This window comes from Apostichopus japonicus, chromosome 22 (genome assembly GCF_037975245.1).
Source record: "Apostichopus japonicus isolate 1M-3 chromosome 22, ASM3797524v1, whole genome shotgun sequence".
In the NCBI taxonomy this organism is placed as follows: Eukaryota; Metazoa; Echinodermata; class Holothuroidea; order Aspidochirotida; family Stichopodidae; genus Apostichopus; species Apostichopus japonicus.
The window spans coordinates 822,927-849,193 of NC_092582.1; the positions used below are offsets into that span (position 1 = coordinate 822,927).

The 26,267-nt window shown below is 36.0% G+C and overlaps 1 protein-coding gene and 1 long non-coding RNA gene across 18 annotated transcripts in view; one reads left to right on the forward strand and one right to left on the reverse strand.

Moving 5' to 3' along the window:
- The window catches only part of LOC139964060 (sushi, von Willebrand factor type A, EGF and pentraxin domain-containing protein 1-like), a 495,975-nt gene that overhangs the window by 296,551 nt on the left and 173,157 nt on the right, over positions 1-26,267 (reverse strand). Inside the window, exons 1-3 of one of the 17 annotated variants that reach the window (XM_071965404.1) lie at positions 23,254-23,402; positions 20,953-21,090; positions 19,644-20,012 (exon numbers count right to left, since the gene is read on the reverse strand). The exons of 14 other annotated variants lie outside the window; for them this stretch is intronic. In XM_071965404.1, the coding sequence (XP_071821505.1) occupies positions 19,644-20,012; positions 20,953-21,090; positions 23,254-23,335 (589 nt within the window). In that variant the 5' untranslated portion in view covers positions 23,336-23,402. Of the gene's footprint in view, positions 1-19,643; positions 20,013-20,952; positions 21,091-23,253; positions 23,403-26,267 lie in introns of those variants that run through there. 2 more of the 17 variants (XM_071965401.1, XM_071965402.1) reach the window with 2 other exon arrangements.
- On the forward strand, positions 12,743-17,727 carry LOC139964073 (uncharacterized). The gene is made up of 4 exons (XR_011791820.1): positions 12,743-13,145; positions 14,254-14,404; positions 14,994-15,115; positions 15,935-17,727. It is a non-coding gene; the product is annotated as an uncharacterized lncRNA (long non-coding RNA).

Below are 26,267 nucleotides of genomic sequence, written 5' to 3' on the forward strand. Positions count from 1 at the left end.
CCAGTCTTTTCTGAACGGACATTTATTTTGTTATAATTTCAGATTTTGTTCTCATTTATAACGCAGTTGATAAAGTGCAGGGAAATATAATTTTTTAATTAAATTCTTTCTTACTCTTCTCGCATGTAGGCATAGGAGAAGACCACGATTGGCCGCGAAGTCTTCCGTTTGATTGACAGGTTGATTGACCTGGAGCGCCTTCTGGTACTCTATACCCTCTTCTACAGGTGAATGACCGAATTGTTCTTACTGGTTTGTATCTGATGTTAGTACATGATATACCATCAGGATGACTGTAATTCACTGAAATACCTGCGTCTTGAGTGACTTGGATTAAACAACCGACCAAAGGAGAGATCAAAGGAATAATGTTTACTAAATCATTGAAACCGAGATGTGAAATACCCCTTGTTACTTCATGAGTTTGATATGTATACTCTCTATTCTAATATCAAACTAAGAAAGAAATCAGAAATATCTGATAGTCCCGAAGATGTTAGTGATTATTCGCCAAAAATGTTGAAAGAAGAGCATGAAAAGTAACGAGGTCTTTTATCTACGATGCATGTAATGCGATGTATAGTTACATGCCTGGATCAGGTTTATACGCACAATAATATTATTCTGTATACTTAGGCTAATCACAGAATGTTAAACTCTGTTATTCTCTTAGTGTACTTACGAAGACAGAGCGATTCTGGAGGTGGCATCCATTCCCCATCTATACATACTAATGGTGATATCTGGCATTTTGTATTTGTTAATGATATTGCTTGTGATATTGCTTTTAAAGTAGAAAATACTTAGATGCAACATAAAAGGCGTGTGAAGTGCTATTTCCAGTGATCTGGGAGACATTTTCGGCCAAAATTATCTTTTACGCTTAGCGCGAACTCATAGTGTCGCTACGCTTATATAATTTGTCTACAAGCTTCGCCCTTCCTTTGGCAAATTCCTCGCTACGCGCCTGTAGGCAATGGCTACTATTAACATTCAAATATTATGACATCACTGTTTCATGACGTACCCGCCCTGTCATATTCACCATTCAGATGATTAAGGCTTAAAGTTGTTTCAATAAAATATTCATCAAGATGCACAAAATGTTCCGACGAAAATAGAAACTAGACCCACTTTTTTGTCAAGAAACGTGTTTAATGTAAAATGTTTACTTCAAGAAAGTAAACAAGAACGGAGTAAACTTTAACCAAGCTTTGTAGCTGTTATGACAATAGCATTTCATACTTTCGTATTAAAAAAAATCCACTGGACAACGTGTGACGTAATTAATTAACACACCAAGTAGGGTTCTATATTTGTCTAAACTTTCCATGTAACAACAATGTGCATTTTCCATCCAGATAGCTCTACTTGGACGAACATTTTCGTGTTTCTCCACTAAGTAGATTTAGAAAGCATACAGTATCAAAAAGAACATTATCGATGATCCCAAATTGTTTTTCATTATTCAACAAAGTCACATTAATATATCCAGCACTTCATGCGACGATGTAAAGGTCAAACATATCATGATTGCTTAACAAATTCTTTTTATGAACCCAATGTATACAAACTATACCCTTAAATTTTCATTAAAGTGTTAAAACAACAATAAAATGTATATATGACCAATAAACATTGGCCAGTTCTTAAACCTTATAAATATAAGGAATTCCATTGCAGCATGTATATGTCTAATTTACGTCAATAGCTTTAATGATATTGCAATGCCATGTTTGTACTTTTGTGTTTTAAAGAACTCACCAACGCAAATCGGAGGGATGCTAGACCATTGCTCATTCGAGTTACATGTTATCTCGTTTGGGCCTCTCAACACATATCCATCTTCACAGTAAAAACGCATGGTACTCTGATAAGGATATTCGGGTAAGGATTGATCGGAGCGAACATTCGATCGTACGTCTGGAGCTGGACACCTTATTTCTATACAACAGAACAAGAAATGTTAATTAGTTGTTTTCTCTCCCTCTCTCTTTTTTGTAAGTGTTTGTGGTATCAACTGTTAAGTTAACAGGTCGATGAGCACTGCAAACTGACATGAATGTCTGACGGTGTTTCTTCGTTAAAATAGGTAAATGTTATAAAGTAGAACACACATCCAATAAAGACCACAATTCAAGCCACTACACTACTAACTGATATATGAGCTCAATAGAAACATCCAGAACAGCCAGAAAGTAAAGGCAACCCCTTTCTATTCACCCAAGCCGAAAAGGTGTGAGCTTATATTTGTTCTGAACGTGTAGCATATTATGCATTTTTATGCAAGGGTGTTATAACACACTAACACGTGTTATGTTTTGGGAGCATGCGAGAGCTTGATATGTTAAAGATACAATACAGTAAATCGTAGTGGTATTATATATATATATTTTTTTATTTTTTTTTATTTTTATATGATATAAAATATTTTAATATTTTATATTTCTTTTTATATTTTTGTATTTTTATATATTTTTAACACAGGCCGCAATAAAATGTGCCTCTAGAATAACACGTGTTATCATGTTATAACACAGATGCATATAAATGCGCAACATATTCAAGCCGAAATCGCTATTATAAGCAACTGTACAATTCGGTTCGGGTGTTCTATTCGCCGCCTCTACTATTAGCAATATATTGTTTCATTCACTCTAGCTGTCCATACCATTAACAATCACTGGCGGATCCAGGGCCTTTGTTTGGGAGGGGCCAAAGTGGCATTAGAGTGATATGGGGGAGGGGTCTAAGGGGAGGGGGTGCCCCCCTCCCCTTTTGATTTTTTTTGGAATCCTGGTGATGCCTACATGTAAAATGGTGGCACTTAGAAAGGCTTTTGTCACCCAAAATTTTCTGAGAAATATGCATTTTTTGTGTGTAACATCAATAAATTGAATAGTAGGTGATAATTCATTCTTTCCCGTGGCATGAAAATGTTCACTGCTCGCCCCAATGAAAAGAAATATAGGCTAATTTGAGGTTCAAATGATGCTGTAAAGGAGGTTTTATACTCTATTATGCTAAATGCTAAAGAAATGATGGTTGCTAAGTCAAAATTTGATGCAAATTTGTTTATGTATACTTGACAATTACAATGCGGTTTTTTCGGACGCTTGTGCGGGTCAGCGGGTTTGGGTGTTAGAATGCGGGTCTAATTCCCGCGAATTGCGGGTCAGTTGGGAGCTCTGCATTTAATTTTAAACCAGAAAATGAAAAGGTTTAGACTAGTCTACCACTGCTATTCCTCTCGATTTTTTAAATTTCCAATCATATGATTTAGCGGATGTACGGAAACACTTTTTGGCTCACCTTTGGGGGGGGCATGGCCCCCCTTGGCCCCCCTTGGATCCGCCAGTGTTAACAATAGATGGTTTCATGCAGTATAGCTGTCCCTAGTATTAACAAGAGATTGTTTCATGCAGTATAGCTGTCCCTACTATTAACAATAGATTGTTTCATACAGTGTAACTGTACCTACTATTAAAAATAGATGGTTTCATGCAGTATAACTGTCCCTACTATTAAAACGAGATGCTTTTATACAGTGTAACTGTCTGTACTATTAACAAGAGATGGTTTCATACAGTATAGCTGTCCCTACCATCAACACAATTTGGTTTCCTGCACTTTAGCTGTGCCTTAACCATTTGATTGTTTCACACAGTAGAGCTGTTTTTAACATTCCTACCATTAACAATAGTTTCATGTAGTATAAATTGCAAGCTAATGGAGGAAACATTAAAATAACAACAACAGTCAGTGCCTCATTGAGGTAAAATATTTTCACGGTGGTGGTTAGTAAACGTACAGTAAGTTTATAACAATACTTATAATCCTATACAGTCAAAGTTCCTGTTATGAGAATATACCTATTATTACGCACTTCTTGAAATTTCATGATTTTACCCCAGCAACGAAAAACGTTCCCAAATGACAGTGTGCTAACCTTTCCCTAAAAGTGAATATTTGTAAATCATTTGCAATTCCAGAAAAAGTTTCATGTTACAGTAGCTTCATAATATAAGCGCAATTGTTAAATGTATTTGTTCAATGGAAAAAATAAACAAAATGTTTTGGATCTTCAAGATCTTTGTATTTAGTAGTACTTGTTTTGTTTGTATTTAAACAAATATTACTATTAGAGGCAACGCAACTTGAACTGCATTACATTCTATTAAGTAGACTGCTGGTAATAGGTATGGAAACTGCGCCAATACTGTGTAAAATGTACTTCATAAGTAACTAATAAAATTACCGACAATCTTCAAAAGCGTGACCAAAATACGTAAAAACATGGTTAATTATGCTCTTAGACGTTACAATGGCTAGTTATTTAGATACGATAGGGAAGACGATGATGATGATGATGCATTTAAGACATTTAAGGCATAAATTATATCTAAAATTAGATGAAACGCTTTTCGTTTATTTTTCCTTTTTGTGTGGCAGAAATGCGACTGAAGTCGTTCTCACAAAGCTGCCTTGGATATTGCATGGTTTATGCATGTGTCAAAACCTCTTTGTTTTGCAAAAACATCATACTTCTTCTTAAAGGACGACTTTAAGGCCCCAAATTAACTTGAAATGTGTTGAGATCATTCATAATACACTGCTATCAATGTAAGTTGTATTTTGATAGCACGTAGTTCAACCGAGGCTCAACATTTTAAGTGACTGACTAACTTAGTATAAAAGACTACCAGGCACACCAGTAAGTGGGTTCCTTGGATGCATCACAAACCAGTAGAATTTAACATGATCTGGAACTATCATTCCACAGTGGGGAAACGCACCAACCTTGAAGGGTCATGTGTCGTGCTCACAGGTGCTTCTAAGATATTACTTAACCCTCGTTCATGTCGCAGAGATAAGCATTCCGAAGAAAACAGAACGCCCATTATAACGGGCATTTACGGTAAATGTGAGAATAATTGCTTACATTTTTAATATGACAAAAAAAGACTAAGATTTTGTGTTTTTCAAATAACTGAAAATGCGAAGACATTTTTTTATTGGCATCGCGATAACAAACTATATGTTCTCACCTCTGCATGTTGGCGGTGCTGCCGACCAACTCCCGGTTGCCAGGCACCTTATTTCGTTGGCACCTTCTAGGATGTAACCAAGATTGCATCGGAAAGCCACTTCACTATCATATGAATAGTCATAACCAATCCTTTGGCCATGTAAAGGATTTTGGAGAGATGGGCATCTGGCAACTAACAAAACGGGAAATAATCGTGTCAGTGATTTTCTTCTCTTATCAAGAGATTCATTTAATGAGAATTGTGCCGTATTTGGGACTTTTCTATATGATGCCATAACACCAATTTACCCGTAATAAAGTAAATTGTGCGTTCACGTTATCATTACACCACCGTGCATAATACAACAGGAGCGATGTTATGTGACGGCTATACCATCCCACTACATTAATTTGTTTCCAAAGAATGGAGAAAAGAAGATTCCGGTCATTTCCGGGAAGTTTAACTTGCGAACATTTATCATGTGTGCTTTAAAATCACGGAGAGATATCTGATAATGTTGTGGCTTCCAGTCGTTAGCACCCGGGCAAACTATCAGCAGTGTTCCCTCAATCAGGAATAACCTATAATATATACATGTGTACAGTGTACAACCTATCAGCAGTGTTCCCTCAATCAGGAATAACCTCTAATACGCATGTGTACACTAACAGTGTATCAAACCCGATAAATTCCTTGCAGATATTGACAAAATTACAATACCATCTAGTTAGCAATTCATAACGCTATAGATGATTTATGCCAGTGATAACTGGCATAAAATATAAACGTATTTAGCATTTAAAAGTCTAAAGCATGCAACGTTAGTGCAGAAATCACAACTTCTAGTGATGGTAATTGAAGATATATCATTAATGGGCAAATTATTATTTAACTAGCCCTAAAAATATTTAAATTACTTTTATAAATATGATCAGCAGTTTCGACATCTGTATGTTTACCTTGACATATGGGTGGGGGGTGGGACCAATCTTGATCAGTCTGACAGTGTGTTACATCCCTTCCGACTAGACGATAGCCCAAATTACATTCAAATCTAACAGAATCCAGAAATAAAAAACTAATTCCTATTCTTCGACCATTTAACAGAAACCCTGGATCTCCACAGCTTCTGCCTGTATAGGAATGGAAAGAATTCAACGGTTATAACAAAAGCATGTGGTAACAAAATCAACAATTCCAGGAACAGTACTGGGCTTACCTTTAGACTGCCGACTTGTCAATTGATAGTAAAGTGCATGATCTTCCAATGATCTATTTACATAAATATATATATATATATATATATATATATATATATATATATATATATATATATATATATATATATAAATGAAAATCGTAATGAGTTGGAAAATCAAGAACAGTGAAAAAACTTTCAGCCTCCACCGGGGATTCGAACCACGGGCCTTCCGCTCTGTACGCGGACACCCTAACCACTAGGCTATGGACGCTGATTGTATCGATGATTGCCTTTGTCGTTTACCTCCATTGCATTAACATAAAGTCTGTTCAAAGTATCTCTTTCGAGATCCGGCTTTAGGAATCACAAATGATTTCGAGTTAAAACAACACTAACACACTGTACATGTACACCCAGTACAGTTTTGTACTGTACATACATCTATGTACTGGTTGAAATTAATTCTATAGTAAAGTCTTCTAATTCAACCAATTGTATATGTACAGTGTGTATATTAGTGTTAGTTTAAACATAGTCTTCTGGCACTCATGGCACTCCGTACATATACACTCAGTACAGTGTATGTACTGTACACACTGTACATACATATGTGTGTACTGGTTGGAATTCATTTTATAAGTCTTCTAATTAAATGAATTCAACCAGGAGCAGACAAGTACATTGCAAATAGTATTTTGTTATATTATGAAATTAAAAACTGAACAGTATTGAATTGAATGACCTTGAAGTACAGTAAAATACCCAGGGTCAAAACTCATGGAACATCAAAACAGGCAAAAACGTTTTTTGTAAAAATCCCAAACTTTGAGGATTTTTCATATCAAAATAAGGCAAAACACCCTCCTGAAATTTTTTGTACAAACAGGGTGGTACTATATCTCTTCCAGAAAAAATTATCAATTTTTTTTAATTTGACGCGTTTTGAGTTATTGGCCGTCAAAAACGACCTCTTTTGTACATCGGAGCAACTTAACAACTTCATAAATTAATATTGAGAACAGCTAGAACCCTGAAATTTGTTAATGTGTAAGAACTTTATACATATTAATAAAGTATAAACCCTGACACCTCTAACATGGTTACTTTGGTAAAAAATTGGCATCAAAACCCCTACCTCATGCTGAATCGCAGCATGAAATAGCAACTTTAGAGTTGCACAACTTCCAAACATATTCTAGGAAAGCATTGTAATCATTATTTTGTAATGTTTGTACTAGACATAATAACCTCTGAAAGAATCAAGTACCCTGAAGCAATGGTTTAGGAGAAATTCATTACTCAAAATAGCACATTTTTTAGTGAAAAGTACAAAAATTAAATATTTTGACACTTTTAAGTTGACCTAACTCCACAAGACAATATTTTTGTAGCCTAATTTTTTATTTTCCTGTTCTATGGGTTAGACTCTATAGGCATCTGTAATAGAAAGGTAGTAGAATGTGTAATTGCTGAGAAATGAGACCTCACAAGTCAAGAAAATGCCAAATTGCCATGGTGGCGACAAATGGAATTCTAAAGAATTTTAAATCAGCCAATTGTAAAGCAATACAACTGAAATTTTCAGAATATGCTTATTTTATGGTGGTCCACTCATAAAATAAATTTGGGAATTTTTCAAAAATGTCGAACTACAACATACCCCAAAATCTGGTGATTTGATATGGAATGACCCACATATACACACATGAATCTCTGCAAGCATCTAAGCTAACAGCCTCTGGTTGCAGTTGCTTTCAGACTGACATTAGCCAAATTAGCCAAGTCCAAATGACCCTATATATAAAGATGCCACTCATTGTAGATCTAATGTATAAAGATCTTCGTTTGAACCTTGTCGTGTGTCCGTATTTAATTTCAATAAAGTTTCCTCAAAAGTAAAACCCAAACGCAGTGGCTTACGTCTGCAAGTAAAGTCAGGGTGAGTCCAGTTTCCTCGGTGGCAGTTAAGTACAGGCCGAATTCCTCCAACACGATAGTAACCTGGATCACAACTGTACGAAACGAAATCATTCCCTTCATAGAACTCACGATTGTCGCTTGGTCGAGCATTTGAAACTTCTGGTGGTGGCCCACATCGATCTAACAAAATATAGTATTTGGAACGTTTAGACAGCGTTTAACACTGTTGTAGATTCACAATCATTTGATACACTATTGCATTCAAGGCAAAGTTTGCGCACTCCTTATAGATATTCTTATATCCCAACTACCCGCAAACTCTCACATAAATTTGGGGACTACTAAAACTATACTCTCGTGTTTGAAATCTATAGCCGGTCTTGGCTAGGCTGGACTGCGAGGGTTGAAGTCACAGCCAACATTTATACATATTCTTCATAATGTCTTAGGTGAAAATGAATATGCAAGACCGTTCTAGAAAGACAAAACGATGACTAACCTTTTGGTAGGCACAATGCAGGTGACCCACTCCAGTCACCGTTGCCCAGGCATGTTCGCACCTCATCACCTCTAACCCGTTCGTAGTTTCTCCTGCACTCGTAGGTTGCAATGCTTCCAAAATTCCTCGACTCTGGTAAGATCGTCAAGGTAAAGTTATGGCCTCGTATCGGCAATGCAGGACAATAATTCTCTCTGTCTGCAAATATTTGGAGAGAAATTTGGATTACATTGCACCCTGATTATTTACTTACAAACTAACACTAGATATGTCGTAGTTTACTGTTTAAGCGAATTAAAAATGTTGAGTGTGAAAAGTAGCACACTTTAAACATTCAATTTAATGTTAAAGTGACAAAGTGCGTAGAGAAAAAAAAAACATTAGATAATGTTTGATGTTATGTTGTTTTTCATGTTTTGATGTTCCACCGGAAACTGACATTAATAGTTGTTTTAGCTAACGGAAACGGCGTTAGAACGGTAAAAGTTTGAAAGCATTTTGAATAAACTATTCTCATTATAAGAGCTAGCTCACGCATATATGTTCGTTATAGTAATGTAGTAATGAATGTGCAAAACTAAAAAGTGACTTTGTCACCGGTGTACCATATGCTTACTATTCAGGTTAGTTTTAGATTTCAAATTTGGGTTAAAATGTCGAATTGGAAGCCACCCGTCGTTATGATGTAATCCATAAGCCCTTGGGAATTCGCCCACATTCGTTGTCATAAAAATAACTGCCTGGTGGCCTTGTTTTGTATTTTGTATAGTTGGTGAAACCTTCTCATTTTCATGGTTTGTCAGATAAGCAACTTAAATGAAGTTCCATTTCTCGAGAATGAACAGTTTCATGTATTTCCTTTTTCGAAACGCACAGTATTACTAGAAATGTTCACAAATTATGTGTTTCAGTATCTACTTCAATGACTATCCTTCGCTCTAGATGAAACACTGTATCCCTTGTTAGAAAAAAAAAAACTGATCGCCTAGTGCACTTTTTTATAAGAAACTCAAGTGTTGAATATTTTGATCGACGGTTAGGCCTACGTATATTATCATTAAATTTCATGCCACAAAGTAACAATGTCGGAATCATGTACACGACGCACTGCAATTTAATGTTTAGAACACCAGATACACATATTCTGTTGGTTTTAAACAGCCACTCCTAATACAGGACAATCAATCTGAGTTAAAGGGTACTGGTGTAACCTCCAAAATATTTAAATAGAAGCTATTCAAATCATGATCCTTCATGTTCACACTTCAACAAATACGTTTGTGTGCACCGCTTAACAAATATATCTCCACTAGTTTATTTTGTGTACTTATGAAAATTCGTGTGCATTTCCAAAGAATAATTTTGGAAAAGACACTTGTGATATACTTTTAACATTGCTAGAGGGTGGAACCAATACCGAATAACCTCCACGACATACTGCATACTATCCATACCTTTACGTTATCTATTTGTTAGTACGTCTAGCATTGTTCAAAACTTTTCTCGATTCAACAATCATCCACGTCGCAACATACCAGTCGGAATGCATGAAAGTCCACAGGCACCGTCACATACGCATGGTCGATTACGGAGGCAATCATTGTGACTTGTACAGGTTTTCGTACAGTATCTATTTTGTCTTGCAATCCCTTCCTCGTTCCTTAAACACGCTTCATCTGGAAGAAACATAACTTCATTCATTTGATATTTATATCTCATCGACTTATATTCTCACAGTATTAGGTATTATAAAGCAATAAATGCATGTTACTTAAGAAATTAAAAAAAAATAAATAAACAAATGATGCGTTCGCAGTCATAGATTGTATGTTATTATTTTATAGTATTAAACCATACACACACAGTGTTAGGTCCCTATCCGTGAGTTCATTGCTTTGAGCAACTGCCCACGTGATGTTTTCCTTTCAAAACATTAGACTTCCGGACCGAAACTGAGGTTAATACCTAATGTCAGTGAATCCAGGGCAGCGGAAGTGTCTGATATGATCACTTAGACATGTTGGCGCCATGAACGCCATGAACGCCATTACACTCGTATCATTCTAACTAACCAATCATACCGACTCCCATTCAATGTTAATGAATATGCAGTTATATAATATCATTCATCATAAACTTTCACCAAGATTTTTTTTGGCGGTGTTCAATTCATGTTATAGGCAGATGTCTCTCTTAGAATAGCGCTTGTGTCACATAAAGTTGTTGCCCACCAGTTGTGTGTTCATTTCTCATTAATATCATTCCAACACGATATTGTCATGATTCACAATAGCTAGAATCTCAAGAACTTTTGTTTTTAACATAAGTAACTAATTTATATATGTTAGGCGGAATGTCAACTAGCAAAGGTCAAGGTTGTATTCATACTGTGATGACAATATGCAAGTGGCCCTTTCCCTAACATTACAAACCCAGATGCAATTGCTGCAAGAAATTCAGGAGGCACGTATACTTTATAGAATAGAGATCTTTGAACGAATCATAACCTACCATGTTTTGTATTCATTCTCCCCTCCCCAACCCACCCTCTACCTCACACTTTTGTTTCATCATTAATTAGTAAACTGGTAATGCCATTACTATGACGTACTAATATATGATATATGATGTACTAAAGTATGATGTATGATGTACTAATGATACCGCCAGTACAATGATGTACTGATGTATGATTTATAATGTATACTAATGATACTACCAGTACTATGATGTTCTAATGTATGATGTATTATTTACTAACGATATCGCCAGTATTATGATGTACTAATGTATGATGTTCTAATAGTACTGCATGTACAATGTTGTAATAATGTATGATGTACTAACGATACCGCTAGTAATAGGATGCACTAATGTATGATGTAATAATGATACCGTCAGAACTATGACGTACTAATGTATGATTTATGATGTCATAATGATACTGCCAGTACTATGATGTAATAGTGTATAATATGATGTACTAATCATAATACCAATACAATAATGTACTAATGTATGATGAATGATGTACCGATGGTACTACTAGTACTATGATGTAGGTATGTACGATGCGTGATGTATGATCTACTAATGATACTATCAGTATTATGCTGTACTAATATATGATGTATGATGTACTAAGGATACCGCCAGTACTTTGCTGTACTAATGTATGATTTATGGTGTAATAATGATACTTCCAGTATAATGGTGTACCAATGTATGATGTATGATGTTATAATGATACTACCAGAACTATGCTGTTCCCATGTATGATTTATTGTGAATGATGTACTAATGATACCGCCAGTACTATGATGTTCTAATCTATAGCGTACTAATGTATGTTGCACTTATGTTACTTAGGGAAATCAACATTTCCATAGAAATTGTTGCTATGGCAGCCTCAATAGGCTAAACCAACCAATATATCATCCTCTCTACGGGCGTGACGACATAACTAATTTGGGTGTGTTGGGGTATCTGAGTGAACAAAAAAAGGTGTGTCACGAACTTCTAAACAATATCTTTCTGATTGACTTCAAATTTGGTGGGTGTGGACATGGGCATTGGATGATCCGCCTCTGTGACTTATGACGTCATTGCGTTAAATGTCATGGGTCAAGTAACCAAAAACATCATTTTAGCCATTACGTGTGTACGAAAATGCACACACCTATGTGATATATCAGACTCAGCAATATTGCAGCGAATTTATTCATACAGAAAACGTGTTTCGTAAACTACTCATTAACTTTAAAGCCGATGAACTTCGAACTTGTTGGGTGAGTGCCTCGATAGGTTGTAGAACATGCGTTACTAATGCCGTCATAGGGCTTAAGATGAGAGTCCAAAGTAGTATAACAAAAAAAAACATTTTGGCCTTAACACCTATACCAAAGTAACAATATGGACAAACCTATCTTACTACAGTACATTACTCGATTTTAAACGCCAAAGGTCATGTGATCAAAGGATGTCAAATGTTTAGTTTGGTTAAATGTGTGCGAAAACGTGCTTTGGAACTACTCTCTTAAATTTGAAGACTGAAAAATTCAGTCTAAGGTTCGACTGAAATTTATTTCAGTCCATAAGACCGATTTCCAGACGCTAAGACTGGAATTGTTTCCGAACGTAATTCAGCCTACAATAGACTGAATGCAATACCCAATAAAATCATTGTATTTTGTCACGTGCTCATTTTAATTTCAGTCCATGCGAAGACTGAACAGTTAAACCAATCCGGTCTGTCCAAATTAATGACGTATCCTAATCTACATATGCCCGGCCGCGTACGTAGGTACGTACGAACGTTGAAACGACTCGCCATCTTAGCTGAACTTACCTTGAATACCGAGAGAATTTACGCTTCGTTTTATGTGTAAAAACTAACCTTTTTAAGCTTTCCACGAGGGTATAAGAATGGCAGAAACATTGAGAACGTGTTTGGCAGGTAAAGGATATGCAGAAGAAGTAATATCATTGCTCGAAGGTAATATTAAAACAGGCCGTTTTTAATCGATTCATACTCATACGCAGTCATAGCGTTAACATGAACAATGCTATGCCTAGTACAGTAGTAGTACAGTTGGCTATAGCCTAGTATAGTTATACTATGGCCCGGTATACACTGTACTGTCAGACTGTCGTACATGTACGTCTATTGTGTCACTGGTTACGAGTAATTTAGTGTTGGCCTAGGCCTAGTGATATTTTACTAATTATTACTAAATTAGGCAAGCCTATTCATAGTGTGCCAACTGAAATTAATAGGTACCGGTTAAAACGAAAAAAACAAGGCTTAGCCTAACGTTAGGCCCCTAACGTTAGTCCTTAATAAATGATTTTTTTTTTGAAGAAAATTTATTCCTACCCTGCAGGCTGCGCATACAAGTTTACTTAGCCTAAGTGAAAAGGCATTGGCTATTTACCCGGCCGTTAGGCACTGGTGCTATAGGGCTCAGTATGGTTTCTACTTGGTCACTTCGTGGGGTCACTTATCATTACAGTCAATGGAGAAATACTAGATTTTTCACTTCTTTAATTGTAATTTAAAAGAAAAGTACTGAAAATGCTTTCTTTTTCTTTGAATATGTTTCAGATAAATGCCTAACACATCTATTAGTAGCAAACAAAAATAATAACACATTTCCATACCCATCTAAAATAGGAGTGTTGGACATTATTGGCTAATTCAAGCCAGTGGGGCGTGGGTAATCAAACCGTCCATGACAGGCCGCTGGCCCTTTTACGGGTTAGCTCAGTTGGTAGAGCACCAGACTGAGATGCTGAAGGTTGCAGGTTTGAATCCTGTGCCAGCGATTTTTCAGTAGCTTTATTGCAGGTAGATGTGCTTTGCAGCCAGTTAAGTATGTTATCTGTAGGCTAGCTTCGCATTTTTCCATTGTAAAGGGCATTGAGACCGGTTTACGTATAATGCGCTATATCAAGCATTTCTAATAATCATAACCTTCTTTTCAGTCAAAAGATAACTGAAGAAGCAAAATTCAGATCTGATGTAGTAAGTTTCATAATTGTGATACTAGAAAAATCTCCTAGCATTCTGATTTGCAGTAATAAAATGTTTACATTTCTTTCAGATAAATGAGGAGTTTCGATTAATGTTTGCCGAATCCAGGGATAACTTCATCACAAAGTGGGATGGATATAGAGAACGCATCATAGAAGTGAGAAAGAAAACCTCACCAGCTATCGCAAATATGATTGATGCTTTTGAGGAAACTGATAGTAGTAAGTTAAATTAGTATAGCTATCATATTTCAAAGTTTTCTTTGTATGCCTTTTTCTAGCTAACCAATCAATAACGTTTTGGGCATTACCCCTTGGTAAGAGGCTGGAAAGTTCTAAATTTTATTCTTTTTCTCAATTTGGGCAAATTGTGGCAGCTTGATAGATAAAGGTTTAAAATTAAGACCGAAAACTTAATTGTTCTTATTTTTTCTTATTACCATATAGGCAATAATTAACATCATAGTTAAATTTTCTGTGAATATTCTTTGAAATCAAGCACTTAAAGTACTATAAACATTTTTTCCTGTTTACGATTAGAAATATGACACAATTTAATTTGAGCAGATTGTCATCCAAAATTCAATGAACCATAACTTTAAAAAATCAATTTATCAATAACTTTATAGTTTGTGAAAATACAGAATTATTTATTTGGATGTATAACTTATCTGGATTATATTCAAAAAGGTTATTTATGGAATGTGCCATTTGTTCACATTTACTTGTTCTATGATTTATTGCATTTAATTAGCCACATACTATGCCTTGGAGGTTATGTTTAAAACTTCAAACTCAATTTTCTTTTCAGAGGATATGTGTGCTTTATATACATTTATATATATACTGCACAGGTCAGTGACTATGTTAAAGCAGAAGCAGCAGTCCACTAGCAGAGCAGGGGCACTGTTGTACTTCCTTCAGAACAAACCTGTGAGTATTTTATGACAATATACCGTTTATTCCCTTGCTCAATGCTATATAAACACCCCTGCGTTTAGTGGAAAAGTTTTGGTTTTACAAAATTTGCTTGGCTAAACAAAAATTGGCTTTTTATGTGGAAAAAAGTTTGTCTGGTGTATATTAAGGTTAGCATCATATCCACTGGGTCTTATGGCTCTTTTCCATTGGCGCTACTGAATGGTATAGGCACTGGCTCTATAATCATCATGGCTCAATGGAAGTGACTTGTATAGAGTAGGAAAAAACACTTATTATGGCAATGTAAAGCAGGAATAATTTATTCAGCACTGTCTGATTGGCAGCGATACTGACAAGAACGTGGAGCAAGGCGGAAAACCGGCAAAAAGGGAATTTAATAGGGGTGTTTGGGGGAGAATGCCCATTGTGGTCACAATTGTAGTAAAGTGACATAATATTTTTAAATGTAAAGCCAACCAATATATATGCCATTTTTAGTAAGGAATAACAAAGATAGAGATGGAAAAACGGTTGACTTATGAACCCTTCAGGTGTCTGAGATGTACAATTATTGATACTGAAGGTACACTCTGCCAGTCTGTCCAGGGTTTGTAATAACCAAATTTTGTAAAGTTGTCTGTCAAAGGTTTGTGAATTTTTAGTGACATTCTAGGGAGATCATGTAAGAAGTTTAGTTTATGTAAAATTTTATTCTCGTATGAATAAACTGGAAGTCTCATGGAATATTTAGATTGGCAGTTTGCCTAATGTTCAGATGTTAATTTAATAGTATGGAGTAAAATATACATATTTTTTGTCATTTCTTTCTAGCTTGACACCAGCATTGATGCTACCGCTGCCGGAATAGATGAAAAGTATGTACAACTGTGCATACTTTCACTCGGACCTGCCCAAAATCCGTCACAGTTCTTTATTTTTGGCGGATAGAATTCCAATTCCTGCAGGAACAAGTAACAAGTGGATAGATTATTTAAAGCACATTACACATTTAATGTGCATTATGCTTTGGCACTTCATCAATTCTGTGAATTCTTAGCTGCCTTTTTATATGGAGTGATTCCTGCTACGTCAGTAAAGGCACCATTGCGTATCTTGGCATCTAACATTAAATTAATTTCTCCTAAGTAGCTTTTTAGAGTGGTGTTGCAAGTGTTTATTTGTATGCTGTATTTTCATTTTGATGTTGTGTCATGTAAACAATTGTTTTGTTTATTTAAACACCAGTACTATCGGTATTATAACTTAGTTTGGTACAATTCTGAATTGTAATCCATCCATTGTCGGGTCAGTCAGTTTCCAAAAATGGTTCAGTTATGAGAAACGAGTGTCAGAATGGTGTGGGCTGGTAAGAGATGGGGTTGGGAATAAGCAGCAGAAATGAAAACCCTGAAGGGTAGGTGGAGAGGTTGGGAGTATAAAAAATGTTGGGGTGACAAGAGGCTGGAGCTTGGAAGAAGGGCTTGGCCAAATGGCCTTTTCCAGTATTTGTCCATTGTCGGTCACTTTCCAAGTGGCCTTTGCCAGTATCCGTCCATTGTCGGTCACTTTCCAAGTCGCCTATGCCAGCATCCGTTCATTGTTGGTCACTTTCCAAGTGGCCTTTGCCATTATTTTTTCTTTAAGTACAATTTAGTTTAATATTTTAAATTTCGTTATACCAATATCTGTATAATAAAGAACTTGCCCTGTCATAATTGGTTCGGGTTATTATTATATTTGCTACAACTGCTGCACATGGGTTTCACTTAAAAGTATGAATTTAAATTAAAACATAACAATTAATGTTTCAAGCCTTAGATTTTTAGGACACTATATAAAAATATTCCAGTTGTTAATATACATTATTTTTTATTTAGGAACTTGCCTTCTCTGTACATAAGTTGAGTGTAATCTGTTATCCGTCAATTGTAATCCGTTCATTGTCGGTCACTTTCCAAGTGGCCTTTTCCAGTATTCGTCCAGTGTCGGTCACTTTTCAATTGGCCTATGCCAGTATCCGTCCATTGTCGGTCACTTTCCAAATGGCCTTTGCCAGTATCCGTCCATTGTCGGTCACTTTCCAAGTGGCCTATGCCAGCATCCGTTCATTGTTGGTCACTTTCCAAGTGGCCTTTGCCATTATTTTTTCTTGAAGTACAATTTTAGTTTTACATTTTAATATTCTTTATATCGATATCTGTAGGATAAACGAACTTGCCCTGTCATAATTGGTTCTGGTTATTATTATATTTGCAGCAACTGCTGCACATGGGTTTCACTTAAAGGTATGAATCTAAATAAAAACTAAATTAAAACTAAATAAAACTATAAAAATAAATGTTTCAATCCTTAAATTTTTAGGACACAAAATAAATTAGTTATGGTCAAATTAGAAATTTCTGGTAAACTTGACCACATTTATAGAGTTTGCATATCAAATCGTCGGCACCGGAATTGCAACTTTAATTTTTGGAATATTTCATAACTAAAACTTTACATTTAATTTATTTTTGTAGTTTAGGTAAATAACCATTATTTAGACCTAAGATATCATAAATAAAACCCAAGCAAACAAATTTAGCTTTTGTACTATTTTTTGTTATATTTCTTAAATGTATCCAAGAAAATAAATAAAGACAGTTTTAATACAGTTTTTAAACTTTTAACAGGTGGTTTGTTTTCTTATTTCCATAGTTAGTGGAATGTTCCCATGAATTATTGTTTTATTGTTTATTGTAAAGCAAAATCTAAGTTAAAAATATGTAACTATCAACCTGCTTTTTTAACCAGTTGTTTCTAAAATTATACTCCATGTAGGAATTTTTACAATTTTACGGGGAAATTTCCTTTAACCTGCCTGGAGGGCGACTGTAATCGTCCCAATTTAGTGCCTTTGGGCAGTTTTTTGACTGGCATATTGGACTATTAATCCCTGAATTAAAAGTATAAAATGACGATATTCTGTCTAGCCACTTTTTTTTTAAAGTCTAATTGAATAAAATAATATAAACCTTATAGGCTGGATTCTAATCTAATTTGGCTTAATTTCAGTCTAAGAAAGGGTAAATTCCAGTCCTGTTACACTGAAATCTTTAAGTCTAGCTAGACTAAAAATCAGTCGTTTTACAGACTGAAAATTTTCAGTCCTTCCTTAGACTGAATTTCAGTCTGAAGGAACTGGTCCCTCAGTTCGTCCGCTCTTAGACTGAAATTTCAGTCTATTAGACTGAAATTTCAGTCTATAAATTTAAGAGAGTACTCCTTAAACATGGAGTCTATGTGAGTCAAACTAGAGATGTAGTATCCCCATTGAAATATTACGTTCAGGGTCAAAGTTCAAATAACCCAAAACAGCAGTTTGGCAATTACGCGAATACTGCAATGAGCAGGCAACCGAACTGAACAAATCAATGTAGGATATTTACATTGCATTAGCTAATGTAAACACCAAATGTCACATAGTCAGTAGAGGCCGATGACAGCCAAGGCATCAAAGTTGGCCAAATTGTTTTTTTTTACATTCAGAAGTGCCAGAAATTGCCCGAAAATGACCGGTTTATTAGAGTTCGGTGATTGGTTTTCATTGCTAAAATAATACGGGCTCCTAGCTTATTTGCCCCATATTCAGAACATGAAAATAATCTCATTAAATTCTGTTGAAATTTTTCGAGAAGCTATGTTTGTTTCAAAGAAATACACATTTGAAGTTTTGATAAATCTAGGAAACTAGGAAATTAAATATGTGCAAAGTTGCAAACTATGAGTATGACCTTAACAAGTGAACCCGTAATTACAAGCCTATATATCATTTGAATAATGTGAAGTTCCTCTTTTCAAAGAAGACAATACAATTTTTCACAAAATCGCCTTAGGCTGTGTTCAGTGTCCTTGAAAGGAAGGTGGTTAAAACAAAGGTATAACATAACATAAAATTAGGCAGTCATTCCATCTACACCATCAATGTGCATAATTAGCTAATATGTATGCATTAAACTAGAATTGAAAAAAAATACCTATAAAGTGGACAATTTTTTGATGGATTTTGATGGGAGTTGAAGCTATTTTCATTATTTCTAATGCCAATTATAGTGATTAGGACAACATTGTTTATAAGTGTCCGTATATCTTCAACAAAATTGCTTCAAATTAAACTTTGTTGAAGGATAATTTGTTCTTTTGACTATTGTGCACGTGTCAAACTAGCATATATATCTGAAAGTGACATACATACGAGAATTAATGACTATTTGAATTAGATGTTTTAATAAATGTTAAAGCATACTGTTCATATACCCACATTTATGATGGATGAAATCTGCAACTCGATGGATTGCCTACTTTCCGTTTCTTTGGAAGAAAATTCTTGATGCCTTGATATGGACGCTATATGTTGGTTAAAATGAATATACTTTTTGAATTAAGCAATCACACGTAATACACCTGAAGCTAAACAGAGACGGATTGAGGAAATCCCTCATTACTTGGGAGGAGGTAGTGGATGAGTTCAATCACAAATATAACACGATAATTCAATTCCTACCTTGTGAGCAGCTGACCGGTAAGCCTGACCATAGCCCGTTTTGTTCACATGTACGTTCTTGATCTCCAGCCACGTTTGTGTAACCTGCATTACACTGGTAAGTCGCAACAGTACCCACTGTTCTTGTTCCTGAATCATAAGTGACCTGTCCATTGGCGGGTGCATTTAAAATGCCACAATGCACTTCTGTACTGCGTTCGCAAACTGGTGGATTTCCAGACCATTGTTTATTGCTTAGACAAGTCCTAGTTGCATTGCCCACCAGACTGTAACCATGGTTACAGGTATATGTGGCAATCGCATCTATTGTTCTTGTCATAGGATCTACAGAACTGCTGCCATTTAAAATAGGCGGGATGCTAGGACATTCTATGTGGAAAAGAAAAAGATGTTAGTGTCATGTTTCAGGTCAAACTTCAATAGGCTATGTTGGTTAAGAATCTTAACTAAGATGAATCACTTATGTTCAATTAAATGTATATACACATTTCATTACTATATGAATGGTGGTTTTCGTTAATTTTTCTTTTGTCCAGAAAGAAATATTTAGGTGTTGCTCCTCTAAGGAGGTCTCCAGTTCATTTTGTTCATGGCCTTTTATCGCACTTTACGCACACCGTAGCCCATGCAGACGCTACTATCTTAATGGTGACATAAGGCATTGCCTCATATTGATTTATCCCCTTCCCACCTCAAGTCTCACCTTGGTATCTAGCGAAAGGTAACCGCCAACGATGATTCCAATGTAAACGACAATGCTCTCCCAAAAGTGTACATGCAAAGGCATTTTTAGGTTTTTCCTGCCTTATACCAATACCCCGTGGTGAACAATTTGTGTTATTTTGTACTAACGTATAAACATAAAGGTATTTAAACTAGTTGAACATTATTTTGCAGAATTAGACATTTTATATGAACATTGAAACTTGTCTAGCAAAATCAACATTTAAATAGATAATTATTTGTTGCTTTTGTTGGATACAGGTAAAGAAAAGTAACTAGTGCATAGTTCATTACTGTATGATAAGCTTCAAGTTAAACCGTGTGACCTGAAAATACCGTAAACCTGAGAATACAAATTATATTCATACAGTGTCTCAAAATGTTATTTATATGGCGATCAAGAGGTCGCTAGTCGCGATCAAGTGAGCACGCGAAGAAATGCTGGTGCCTGCAGTGTTTCCAAAATAATATCGAACAATGCCAACTGACCTGTTTTGACTCATCCATTAGTATTGACTAATGCTCCGTACATCGTCAGTGAATCCTGAAGACGCCTCTCGGATAAGATGTTTCAGAGCTTACTTACTTTTCTTGAGGCAGCTTGCACCACAGCGGCCGTCACACTTACACTCCCTGTTCTGTTTCCTACAGGTTCCATCTGATCTGCATGCTCTTTCACAGGGCCGTCCTGCGGCGACTTCATCACGTACGTAACATTCTTGCGCTATTGAACGAGAAGACGAATCTTATTTTGACGTATTTCTCACCATTGATACCTCACCATTTCCTTTAATGATACCTCAACATTAATACCTCACCATTTCTTTCTAATGATACCTTACCATTGATACCTCATCATTTCTTACTAATGATACTTCACCATTGATACCTCACCATTTCCTTCTAATGATACCTCACCATTTATACCTCACCATTTCTTTCTAATGATACCTCACCATTGATACCTCACCATTTCCTTCTAATGATACCTCACCATTGATACCTCACCATTTCTTACTAAAGATACCTCACCATTGAAACCTCATCATTTCGTTCTAATGATACTTCACCATTGATACCTCACCATTTCCTTGTAGTGATACCTCACCATTTATACCTCACCATTTCTTTCTAATGATACCTTACCATTGATACCTCATCATTTCTTACTAATGATACTTCACCATTGATACCTCACCATTTCCTTCTAATGATACCTCACCATTTATACCTCACCATTTCTTTCTAATGTTACCTCACCATTGATACCTCACCATTTCCTTCTAATGATACCTCACCATTGATACCTCACCATTTCTTACTAAAGATACCTCACCATTGAAACCTCATCATTTCGTTCTAATGATACTTCACCATTGATACCTCACCATTTCCTTGTAGTGATACCTCACCATTTATACCTCACCATTTCTTTCTAATGATACCTCACCGTTGATACCTCATCATTTCTTACTAATGATACCTCACCATTGATACCTCACCATTTCTTACTAAAGATACCTCACCATTGATACCTCATCATTTCCTTCTAATGATACCTCACCATTTATACCTCACCATTTCTTTCTAATGTTACCTCACCATTGATACCTCACCATTTCCTTCTAATGATACCTCACCATTGAAACCTCACCATTTCTTACTAAAGATACCTCACCATTGAAACCTCATCATTTCATTCTAATGATACTTCACCATTTCTACCTCACCATTTCTTTCTAATGATACCTCACCATTTATACCTCACCATTTCTTTCTAATGATACCTCATGGTTGATACCTCATCATTTCTTACTAATGATACCTCACCATTGATACCTCACCATTTCTTACTAAAGATGCCTCACCATTGATACCTCACCATTTCGTTCTAATGATACCTCACCATTAATACCTCATCATTTCTAACTAAAGATACCTCACCATTGATACCTCACCATTTCGTTCTAATGTTACCTCACCATTGATACCTAACCATTTCTTTTTAATGATACCTCACCATTGATACCTCACCATTGATACCTCACCATTTCCTTCTAATGATACCTCACCATTTATACCTCACCATTTCTTTCTAATGTTACCTCACCATTTATACCTCACCATTTCCTTTAATGATACCTCAACATTAATACCTCACCATTTCTTTCTAATGATACCTTACCATTGATACCTCATCATTTCTTACTAATGATACTTCACCATTGATACCTCACCATTTCCTTCTAATGATACCTCACCATTTATACCTCACCATTTCTTTCTAATGATACCTCACCATTGATACTTCACCATTTCTTACTAAAGATACCTCACCATTGATACCTCACCATTTCGTTCTAATGATACCTCACCATTGATACCTAACCATTTCTTTTTAATGATACCTCACCATTGATACCTCACCATTGATACCTCACCATTTTCTTCTACCGATACCTCACCATTTATACCTCACCATTTCTTTCTAATGATACCTAACCGTTGATACCTCATCATTTCTTAGTAATGATACCTCACCGTTGATACCTCAACATTTTTATCTAATGATACCTCACCAATTATACCTCACCATTTCTATCTAATGATGCCTCACCATTGATACCTCACCATTTCTTACTTCTGCCTGGGTTTATAATGTGCATTTTTAAGTATTTTCACAATATGATATAAATCTTACTTTGGCAAGGTGTTGAACTGGTATCACCTGCCGTTTACGTCTCAGTATTAGGATACACAGGACACAGGACCAACTAAGCAAACACACACAGGTTGGCTTACAGATTTAAAATCCACTGATATCTTTGCAATGTCTGTAAATGGAAAGGTATTGTTAAAGATATGTTGTATTAAATATATATCTTACCATATATTTCTTGAATCTTCCCAAGGATGACCACAAGTAATAGCAGTTGTAGCGTCCACTTGAAAATCATTGTAGCCAGCATGTACCTGGTCAGCACGGCGTTCACGAAAAGTATTACTCAATGCAGTGAAATTCTGTGCATAGAGTGTCAACTAAGGAGATTGTCTTTTGAATAAGAGTGATTTCCTTTGAACATGCTTTACTATTGTTTCCGAGATATCCGGACGTCAATGGGTTTATTGGCGGAATGCCATATGTACCAAAAATGTCTAAAACAATAAAAGCATGTCCAAAAATAATACGAGCGTATCCAAGATAATATGAGAGTGTCGAAAGATGAACATGTCGAATGTAACTGCTAACTTCATTATTGTAGTGAACATTTTGGGATGTTGAATTCATGCCATTTGTTGCAAAATGTCCAGAATAACATAATCATGTCCAAATGTATACAAACATGTCCAAACTAATATGAGTATGTCAACAAATAATATGAGCATGTCCAAAATAATATTAGAGTGTCGAAAAATTATATGAACATGTCGAATGTAAATGCTAACTTCAACTTTGTAATAACCATTTAGGCGTTTGAAGTTACGCCATATGTTCTAAATATCGAACGTTTTATTTTGGTGTGCTGAAAACAAATACAGCATATGAAGTATATGTATGTTAATGTATGTGTTTATATTTCAATGATATTTCGGTCGAGAATGATATTATTTTCGAGATAATATGAGTTGAGTTGTTTCGTAGCGCGAGTGGTCAACCGGCTCTAAGGTGCTGTGACTATCAGTGTGTTACCAAGAATCATTGTGTCCAACACAGCATATGGCGTAACTTAAGGCGCCAAAATGTTCACTACAAAGTTGAAGTTAGTGGTTAAATTCGACCCTCTTGTATTATTTTTCGACACTCTTTCAATATTTTGGACATGCTCATATATTCTTTCGACACTCATATCTTATTTTAAACATGCTCATATTATTTTTGGACATGTTGTATTAGTTTCGACATGTTTATATCAATTTGGAAATACTCATATTGTTTTGGACATTTTTTTGAAACATATGGCATTCCTTATATGGTATCCTTATCACTTCTGCACCTGGGATGACCTGTTTGCCCCGACCAAGAGTTTATTTCACAATGTTATTATCGTGTGACTTTAAATTGTACTTGTGATATCAATCGTCGTTAGTTCTACAGTTCGTTACAAGAGGAAAACCACAGCCATAGAGCGAACAGCGGAACAGAGGAGAGACTTAAATTGTCCAAACGTTATTAATTGGTCAAATCTACATTTGTTGTGTCTACTTTAGGAACCTGGGCAGAACTTCGGTGTTCTGGCAAATACCTTAGGCTGGTTCTTCAATCACTTCTCTGCGCATACAAATGCTTCATCGTTTGAGCATAACGAGCTGGTTTCATGAACGCGATTGGCTGTATGTTGGGTGCAAACGTGGGCCATACGCAAGGGCGGCGGAAGCACTTTTAATCTGGGGGGGGGGGACCGATTTCAAAGGGCACTTTGCAGAAATTCGATTGGACTGATGCAGCCTTATATTTAGTACCCTTGATAACTCTTATTGTATTAACTTATTTGCGTATACACATCACTCCATGAACGTCCCGCCCCCCCCCCCCCCCTTCAAGGAAAATATGCATACTAGCACTGCAATATCCAATGTGCAAATTGGGAAAAAAGGAACAAGTTTTCTTTTGAGACAAAATGAGGTGAAATCATGCTAGTTGCTAATGTAGGAATCTTTCGAATTAGAGTTTATTTCTTGTTAATATCTTAACCACTTTTTTCCATTCGAAATAGCTTTGAGTTTGACTCACAGAAATTTATTAAAAGTCAGGGGCGTAGCCAGGATTTGCAAAGTTGTATGCACGACTATCTGAGCGGAGCGCCACCATTGGTTGGCGCGGAGCGTACAAGAATATTTTTAGTTTTACAAACCCCTCAGATGGCCGAAAACGGCCCTTCCCAAGTGTTCATTCTGGTTTCCTGGCCTCTTGCTAACTTGAGACACCTCAATTTTTATGTAGAAAAAGGGCACATTTTTAACCTGTGGAAAAGTGGGGGGCACGGGCCCCCTGTGCCCCCCCCCCCCGGTTCCGCCGCCCTTGGCCATACGAATTAGAGGGACGGTGCTATTAGTGCCATTGGAGAACTTCAAAACATTCTGGGACTAAGCAAGTTACATTCTACTATTATAAACAGAACTATGTACCAATAGAACCTAGTTGATACGAACCTTAGCAGTATGAATACAACAGCATGCGGATATTTGTTGGTGTGAGGATGAGTACAAAGCCTTAACCAGCAGTACAAACTCTTGCATCAGTATGTAAACTAGGCTTTCAAAATGCCCTGACTACACACCATATGGCCTACATGTCAATAAGGGTTAGTATATGTCCATATGTACGAGAAACGTCACCTATGCTAGAATAGAAGTGGACTTATCCTATGTATTGTGGGGAGGCTAATCGATTAAGAGCATTAGAATGCTGTCATACTCCCCAACGTGTTTAATGCAGTAAATATGTTATCATTACGCAGGTACGAAGGAACATGCCTTTGATTAATATCATATTTCCGATACTTAAGTTAATGGAAAACCTTCTGTATCTACACTTTAATATCACTTGGAAAGAAATTACCTGGCTACCACGTCTTTGTACTCTCAGATGAAAACAAGGATTTAAGCCCACTCAATGAGGTGGACGTTAAGGAAAATGTACAGTACTTCAAACGTAGTGGGTGTATGACGTACTTCCGGAATTATGACCTCATATATGACGGTCATATGTAAAGTTTGGAATGAGAACTTCAACTACTTCTATTTTCATTTGTAGTGGAAAGAATTCGAAAACTGAGATCGGTAGCAGAGTGAAAGTAAGATGTACATAAGAAATATATACGACAATAAGTCAGTGGTCTAAAATAAAGTTAGCGCTAAGAGAGACTCAAGTTAAAACAAAGATTTGATCGACATCAGTAA